This window comes from Magnolia sinica, chromosome 18, assembly GCF_029962835.1.
Source record: "Magnolia sinica isolate HGM2019 chromosome 18, MsV1, whole genome shotgun sequence".
Classification (NCBI taxonomy): Eukaryota; Viridiplantae; Streptophyta; class Magnoliopsida; order Magnoliales; family Magnoliaceae; genus Magnolia; species Magnolia sinica.
Window position 1 is genome coordinate 19641844 of NC_080590.1, and position 8669 is coordinate 19650512.

At 41.3% G+C, this 8669-nt stretch overlaps 1 protein-coding gene across 1 annotated transcript; it reads left to right on the forward strand.

Annotated features, from left to right (window-relative positions):
* Positions 1-794: 794 nt before the first annotated feature.
* LOC131232222 (uncharacterized) lies at positions 795-7353 on the forward strand. Its single transcript, XM_058228419.1, has 8 exons — positions 795-1173; positions 1572-2841; positions 2926-3016; positions 3131-3288; positions 3397-3448; positions 5551-5630; positions 5759-5852; positions 5946-7353. Exons 2-8 carry the CDS (start codon positions 1648-1650, stop codon positions 6545-6547), a joined length of 2271 nt encoding a protein of 756 aa, XP_058084402.1. The 5' UTR covers positions 795-1173; positions 1572-1647; the 3' UTR covers positions 6548-7353.
* The last annotated feature ends 1316 nt before the right edge of the window (positions 7354-8669 follow it).

Sequence of the window (8669 nt, forward strand, 5' to 3'; positions counted from 1 at the left end):
AAATAAAAATATGAGCTTGATACGACCCCGGGAAGTTTTAATGGTGGGCCTTCAATCACCACTGTTTCCTTTGGTGTGGTGAACTTGATCTTTTGATCTTCTTTATTTTCGAGCGCATACCATATAATAAGCTGGAAAAACAGATGGACGGCGTGGATAAAACAAATATATAACGGTGGATCCCACAGAGCTAACACCACCCAGCTGGGTGGTGTTGGGGTAACCACACAGTCCGCTTCCGCGCGCACGATCCGATGCTCGCAACCATCGGTTCGTCGATCCGCGCTGTGGGGTGGATCGTTAGTCCACGGTCCTACCGCTTGAACCTGACGATATGCACGTTGTACTTGGGTTTCTAGTTCGTGAAAGTGGGCCCATGATCAAATAATCTAAACCATTGATATGCTGTGCCCCGCTGTGGAAACGGTCCCAACATTAACCGAAAACCTCATCACCAATCCCAATCTCACATTTTGTTACACGAAAGGAAACGGTCCACATTCAGCTGAAAAGCCAAATAGTGGTGAATCTGAGAAATATTTGATCATGGTACATCAACGGTGGGATCCCAACGTCCATTGGTCGAGAACACGGAATGTGTACAGACCTAACACACGTGTGTCCTCGGGTCGAGGACACGACAATTACTCGTTCAGTAAATTGTGCGACTGGCCATCTCCCTCTCATGCGAGAACGGTACGCAGTTATTGCGCGCGTGGTAAAAGAGAGCAGAGGGAGGGGTATTTTAGTCATTGAATTTGTGAGGTGAAAAGAGGAATTGGATGAGATTGGCGGGGCGTGGGTGGAAGAAAGAAAGATAGAAAGAAAGACACGCAGCCAGGCAACAGCAGAAGAAGCAGAGAGGGCAGTACGCGCACCCATCTCTCTCTCTACCCTCGAAATCTCGTTTCTCGGGCCATCCGTCACGTAAATCGAGGCCGTTGCTTTTCTTTCTCTAATTTAATATTTTTTATTTTCGTTTCTCATTTTCTCCCTAGACATTGGACGCTTCTTCCATCGGGAGAGAGGAGAGGAAACAGAGAAGGAAAACAAGAGAAGAAAATTAAAAGATTTTCCTTTGAATTCGAGTCGATTTGCGGAGCTGGAAATCCCAAATGGATGAGGGCGTTTGTTGGGCCAGACGGTGTTTCGGTCCTTTTCATGAAAACCCAGGTGAGCGAAAACCCTTAAATCCCATTTCTTTATTATATACTGCCTTCTCTTTTCTTGCTCTTTCTTTTTCTATTGAAATTTGTAGAAAGATTTGATTTTTATAAGTGGGTTTTTGTTTTTCTTTGATTAAGGTTTTTCTTTTTATTAATCTGGTTGCGATTCGAGCCTTTTTTTGGGACTGAACGTTATTGGGGATTTGGGTTTTCTTTGAAATTGGAGTCTTGTATGAATTGTGTGTATGTGTGTGTGTGTGTGTGTATATATATTAATGGATTAAAGACCAGATTCAGTGGCCTTGTGTCGGGATCTGTTTAGGAAATCAGAGATTTTTTTTTTTTTTTTTGCTAGATTTGTATAATGTTTGATGTTAGATTGTATTTTTATGTATTTGTTGGAAGGCATTTAGAGCATTGATTGATCAGTGTTGAAAAAGCTTGGTTTGAGGTGGGTTTTCATGGGGTTGAACTGGGAAGAATGATGGGAATCAATAGCGACAATGACGAAGATCGATTCTTTGATTCCAGAGAGGAAGTCACGTCTACATCCGATTCGGGTTCGGATTGCATCGACGGTTCAGATTTGAATTGGGTTTTCGGTAAATTCCGTTTTGGGGTCTGGATTGGAAATCCTGACAGTGTCCATGAACGCCGCAGTAAGTTCTTGGAATGGACAGGGTTGGATTTGGATTTAGATCGGAGTGAGAGCGATAGTGAGAGCGAGAGGAAAGAGTCAGTTGATCCGTTGTTTGAAACTTTCATGGATGTGGATCGAATTACGGAGACAAGTGGCGCCGTGTTGAGGAATTCTGGTTTCGAAGATGAGTTCTTGTCGAGTCGGTCTTCCATGTCGAGCTGGTCCAGTGGTGCACCTGATTTGTCCAGTAGCCAGGTTTTGGAGGAGGATTTCGTGTGCAGAATTAGGAACTTGGATGATGGGACAGAGTTTGTTGTTGATGAATTGGGCCAGGATGGGACATTGAGTAGATTTCGTGAAGTGGGTTCAAATCGATTGTACACTGTCGACGAGTTTCAGAGGGTTATTGGGTTGCCGCCTTTCATTCAGCAGTTTATGCAGAGAGAGGCTGTGGCAGCGAGTAATTCGGTTGAGACAGTGAAGAGAAGGAAGAAAGGGTGGTTGAGGAGATTGGGTGCCATGGCTTGCCTTGTGGATAGGCAAGAGGATGAAGAAGGTCAATTGAGGACCTGTGATTTGGATACCTGCACGAGGGTTGGCACTCACAGAGTTAGAGTTCGTTCCCATAGGAAGCGGTCCAAGGAATTCTCTGCTCTTTTTGTTGGCCAGGAGATTCAAGCGCATGTGGGTTCGATCTTGACAATGAAGTTTAGCACCGATGGGCAGTACTTGGCAAGTGCTGGTGAAGACAGTGTGGTGCGTGTTTGGAAGGTGATGGAGTGTGCAAGAACAGATGAGGCTGACATTCCCGATGCAGATCCTTCTTGCCTATACTTTAGGGTGAATAATTCTTCTGAATTGGTTCCTGTCTTTGGGGATAAAGAGAAAATGTGTAAATTCAGGGGTTTGAGGAAAATGTCGGATTCAGCATGCGTCATTTTCCCCCCTAAATTCTTCCGGATATCAGAAGAACCATTGCATGAATTCCGCGGGCACAGTGGCAATGTATTGGATCTTTCATGGTCGAAGAATAAGGTGAGTTATCTAAACAAACATTCATTTCTCTTTCCTAAACTGTTGTGGTTGGATGTTTCAATACCTTTTGAATGGTTTGTGCAGTTGCTGCTATCATCATCGGAGGATAAAACTGTCCGCCTGTGGCAAGTGGGACGTGACAGATGCATCAAAGTTTTTTCCCATAATAATTATGGTCCGTGTTTGTCTGCTTCATTGATTTTATCTTGTTTCTTTGTATGGGGTGATCTTTTGTTGTCGTTGGTCTTTAACCCATCGCATTCTTTGTTTCTCTGAACATATTATGCAGTGACATGTGTTCAATTCAATCCAGCTGATGATAATTACTTCATCAGTGGCTCAATTGATGGAAAAGTCCGGATTTGGTCCATTCCTGGCTGCCATGTTGTTGATTGGATCGATGTGAAAGAGATAGTCACAGCCGTGTGTTATCAGCCCGATGGCCAGGTTTGTATATTTGCTTGCTTTCATCACCTATCAAATTGAACCATTATCTTTGATATCTATTGGGATTCTGTGAAATAATGCCTGTACTTCAATTTCAATTTCATGTAGGGTGGAATTGTTGGCTCCATGGGAGGCATTTGCCGCTTTTACGATGCATCAGGTTTACACTTGCTCTATCATCACATCTATTTTAAGGCTGTGTTTCAATTAAATTATTGAAGTTCCTGCTGCACTGCTGTAGAGACATTTTCACATTTTACCTGCTTCATGTTACTGTTTGGATGTGTTCACTCCACATGTACAGTCATCAAGAGAATTGATTTAGACAGAGGCCATCTTGTACATAGCAATAGCCTAAAATCAAGTTGTTCATACTGCAGTAGCAGTATGGTTAGCAGCCTGCAAAATTTGACATGTCTGATGATTGGAATGGTTGATTTATGGTCGCCAAGACATCGATGGGCATAGATCACATATCTAGATGATTAATTCTCAGAATCGGAGTGCTGATCATTTTCTTCCTGATTTTTGTTTGTCCATTAATAGGTCATTGATCCGAAGGTTAGAATCACCGAATTTCCATTTTTTGAACTGTGTTCCACCACATGGTGAGTCACTAGATTAGCAGTCCCTTTCACTAACAGACATTTATTGTAGGAGCAATGAGGTACATTGCACTATACATCAACATTTCATACCAGAACTGATTCTTCTTCTTGTAGTTTAAGAAGACCGAGTAGAAGTTTCCACCCCAATGTGATCACAGATGAGGAGATGGGAATATGGGATGGATTTTTGTGAGGAAAACTAGAAAGTAGGCAGTAAACCTGCTACTTGATAAAGCCTAATGAATGAACTTCAAAGGAGCTTGGGACTTTTGTTATTTTTGTGGTCTCATTGCAATGGAGGATCCTGGTTAGACAATATCTTTGTTGGAGATTCACGAGCAAGTAGCATAGTTTGTTGAATACCTATTTAGTGTTTATGCCTTTGGAAACTTCCAGATCCATTAAAAAAAAATTATCAAGGAAAGAATGGAAAAGCATAGGAAGTTTCAACATCCTCATTACAAGATCTGCAAGTGGATTTTGTGTGGTGCATGGCATTATATGAGCTTTGAATAAATTGTGTCTTGAAGTGGGAAGTTGATGGGCTAATCTGTATCATTAATCCTATTACTTTAGGAGATGGATCTGTCTTAAGATGGTGGGAAATCAAAGACTGTTTTCTTTGCTGTTGATCTGTGACAGATTGTGGAACTGGCTTTTAAGTTTGGCCAGTGGCAGCAGCCTTAAAATTGGACTATTCTTAATGCAGTTTCTGTTGGCAATGAGTTTAGGCAGAAGTGATGCCGAAAGTTCAAACTGCAAAGCGTGCGACCCTGTGAATCGAACAATGAGTGAGCAACATGTGGATCTTCTTCCTCACTTTTCTCATTGATGAGTGATGGTACTTAAACGTCTGAAAGATCTGAGAATTGATTGTTGTCTCCATAATTTTATTGAATCTGCACTATTTCTTCCAGGACGGTTGCAATCCGATAAAAGTTTAGACCTGTACAGCAAGAATTTCATAATCGTAATTATTATTTCACTCATCTACGCCACTCATCTACACCATATTAAAGGAATTCTCCTCCGATGAACCTGAAAACTTCATGCTATCTGGCTGTTGGTTGTCCTTCAGCCCTGAAAACTCAATGCTGTCTAGCTGATGGTTGTCCTTAAACCTCTTTTATTCTTCAAATGATGCCATTCAGTTCTTTAAATTTTTTTCCTAGGTTGAGTAATGAAAGATAGCGTTAAGAGCGTGGTTGAGTTTATATTCCATTCCATCTGCACTCTTTTATATGTGAGCATGACAAGTCCTGACTTTTCTGAAGTTGAAAGGAATGACATTCAGTATGCGTTCTGATGTGATAATGAATTGGATTGCAATAATTAGTTAAGTGGAAAGGATCAAACTACAGTTTCCTTAATTTTCTTGTTTGCACCTTTGCGAGAAAGTCTCCAAATTGCAGTTTTGTTTCTTTCACGTTGGGCGAGAAAGGAATATAACTGCAACATCCTCATTCTGAATACTAAGAAATATCATTCTGGTTGTTACTGAATCTTTGCACTTCAGTTTAGTTGCACATCTTAATGCAAAGTCTACACTGAGTTTAGAACCATGCGGTGACATGAGGGATCAATTTTAAAGAGCAGATGATATTTGGTTCTTTTCTTTCTTTATTTTCTGAGTACCAGTGTTTGTGTGGACCAGGTAATCATTTGCAGCTATATGCTCAGATTTGCTTACAAGGTAAAAAGAAGTCTCCTTGCAGAAGGATAACTGGCTTTCAGGTAATGAGACAAATCTAAAATTTGCATTTATTTCATTGTTCCATGCTTGGCATCTTCTTTTGCCTGTTTGGGCTTTCATTGTAGATTTATAATTTTGTCACCTGTGTTACATATATGATGTGCTCCAGTTTTGTCCGAGCGATCCTAGCAAAGTAATGGTCACTTCTGCTGATTCACAAGTCCGAATCCTTGATGGGGTCGATGTCATCTGCAAATATAGGGGTATTGATCCATCCTTTTTCTTAAATTTTCTCTTTAGTTCCGTGTTGTGCAGCCTTGCTGTAGTTTTTACATCTCTTGTTTTTATAATTTCAGGAATTCGGAGCTCTGGAGGTCAGATGTCTGCATCTTTCACTTCAGATGGGAAGCATATTATCTCCACGAGTGAGGATTCTACTGTCTATGTCTGGAGTCATGATAGCCTGCATGGGCCCACATCACGTCAGGTGAAGAGCATCCGGTCTTGTGAACGCTTCTTCTCCAGCAATGCATCAGTTGCAATACCTTGGTCTGGCATGAAATCGAAAGATTCAGATTCATGTTCATCTGGTACTCTTGAATTCAATCCTCACTGTTTCGGCGATTCAACAGGAAATTTTGAAAGCAGTTGTCATTGGCACTCGGATTCATTACACAACGCCCTCTCAATGTCGTCCCTTGACAGTTTCTCACTTGGCCATGCTTTCTTCTCAGAGGCTATTCCCAAGGGATCTGCAACTTGGCCTGAGGAGAAGCTCCCTGCTTCAAGCTCGCTGTTCGTGCCTTCATCTATGTGTAAATCCCAGTACAAGTTTCTCAAAGCTTCTTGCCAGAATATGGTTGTGTCCCCTCATGCATGGGGTTTGGTGATCATAACTGCTGGCTGGGATGGACGGATCAGATCTTTTCACAATTATGGGCTAGCAGTTGGTTTCTGAGGCAGCATTCTTGAGACATCTGTAAGTGTCACTTTGTTTGGGCATTTCAATGCATCTACACTGAATTTTTTGTATGGGCCTCATTTGGCTGAGATTAGATGCTGCAAATTTCTCACTAATCTGGGCCAGTTCTTGCGGAAGAAGACATCATCATGTGTCCAGCCACGTCAAGTTGGGATGTGGGCAGATACCACACGGCATTAGGTGGCTTTCAGGATTTTGCAGTGCCAACAGTCATAGCGGGTCCTAGCTTACATTATTTGTGAGGTATAGATGAATTTCAGTACATTGGGTTGTATTTTCAGTCCTTGTCGAGCTGGGGCATCGGTCAATACTTCCTGGCAGTTCTTGTCCTTGAAGATCTCGTGTAGCACCATCAGCCATAGCAGATCTAGAGGTTGAGCGACTTCTGTGGGCACGTGTTGTGTGGTTGAAATTTGAGACATCAGTGACTTCACTTGGGCCCACTGTATATTTCAGAGGCAGTACTATAATCAAGTCAGATTGCAACAAGTGGCGACACTTCTGTAGTAATGTTCACCAATCGGATAATATCGAGTGGTTAGCAAGTGTATGGGGTTGTTTTGTTGGATGAAAAGATCCCATTTTACTATTCTTTTACTTAATTCACTCAAGAGATATGTTCATGGCAGCCTGCTCAAAAAAGAAAGAAGAGGCTCATTTGTGGGAAATAGACATTGGAGCTGTGTGCATAATTCAGATGTTTGTGGGCCCTCAAAGAGCTTTAAAAAAGAAAAAAATAAATAAAATTTTGAGAGAACTTGTGAGAATTTTTATTCATGGCATTTCAGTGGTGGGAGCCTTTTGTGATTTGTTTGTCGGAACCACTGAATTGTGGCTGCAAATTGAGACCATGATGCGGCCTTGTGACAGGTCCTCGGATGCTCAAGTAGGCCATATTTTGTTATCATAGCTTCTGGAATTTACTGCATGGATTGTACTCCCTTCTTTGAGCTGCTCGTGCTGCCCCTTGGCTGCATCTTGCTAGTGATCCTATACTTGTGGGCCATGCCAATTTCACCAGTTGGGTATGTTATGTTTTGAGCTGTTTTATGGTGATGGAATCTTATGAGATCTCAGACCTTTCTGGATGGGATTGTTGGCCAGGTGTTCAGTACATTAGGTGGTGATATTCCCACCACCCCCCCATATGGAAATGGCTAAGTATTTTTATGATGGGTTTCTACTGAGCAGCTGAAGGGAGGAAGCATGATGGGAATGCAGTGTGCTCTGGTTTTTCAGTTTGTACAATTGGGACAATGGTTCAAATCATCATTGGTTTTTAACACCCTGCTCTCTGTAGGTGACGCATTGTATCCTTGCTGTCAATCCTTCCTTTTATGCATTTGTTCTTGCAAGTGTATTTGCAGGCTGCAGAATGTGTGGTTGGGAATTTCACTGATTCCAAGGGGTTTGGATTGTCCTATTTGTGGTGAATTTATTATTATTATTATTATTATTATTATTTTGTCATTTCGGGTCTCAGCACATCGGTCTGCTGAGAAACTCGTGTCCTGCGAGCACAAAATGAAAACACCAAGTACAAGAGATGCTTCTTGGACTCTGATTTGTATTTATCAGAGAGGAGGTAATGTATTGCTATGGGCCCTTCTTCCTTGATCGCTCACCGTTATTGATTCATCTGCATCATTTTTTATATTATTTTGTCAATCCAGGAGTACGTACGTAATGTGGATTGAAAATTAGTCCAAAAATTCACACCGATCAAGCAATCATAACCGTCCAGGTTGCTGGGTCCAATGAGTTTTGCACTAAGAAAATAGAAAGATAAAATATATATCAATTAAAAAGAATTTTTTGCTAAGACAGTTTTGAGTGGCATCCGTCCTTACAAGTGAAACATGAAACACTAGCTGTGATTACGTATCAGGGCATCTGTTCTTGCTATTGATGAATGAGACGTAAATTAAAACAGGGCTACATGGACACTGCATTCTCACGTGGCTGAACCTTTTTTCTTTTATTCAGTTCACCTCTAAAGAAATGTTCCCCATGTTATTTAAATAAATAAATAAATAAATAAAAACGGATGGATTTTTACTGCAAAACTCCTTAAAAGGAATTGGATTTTACCAAATAC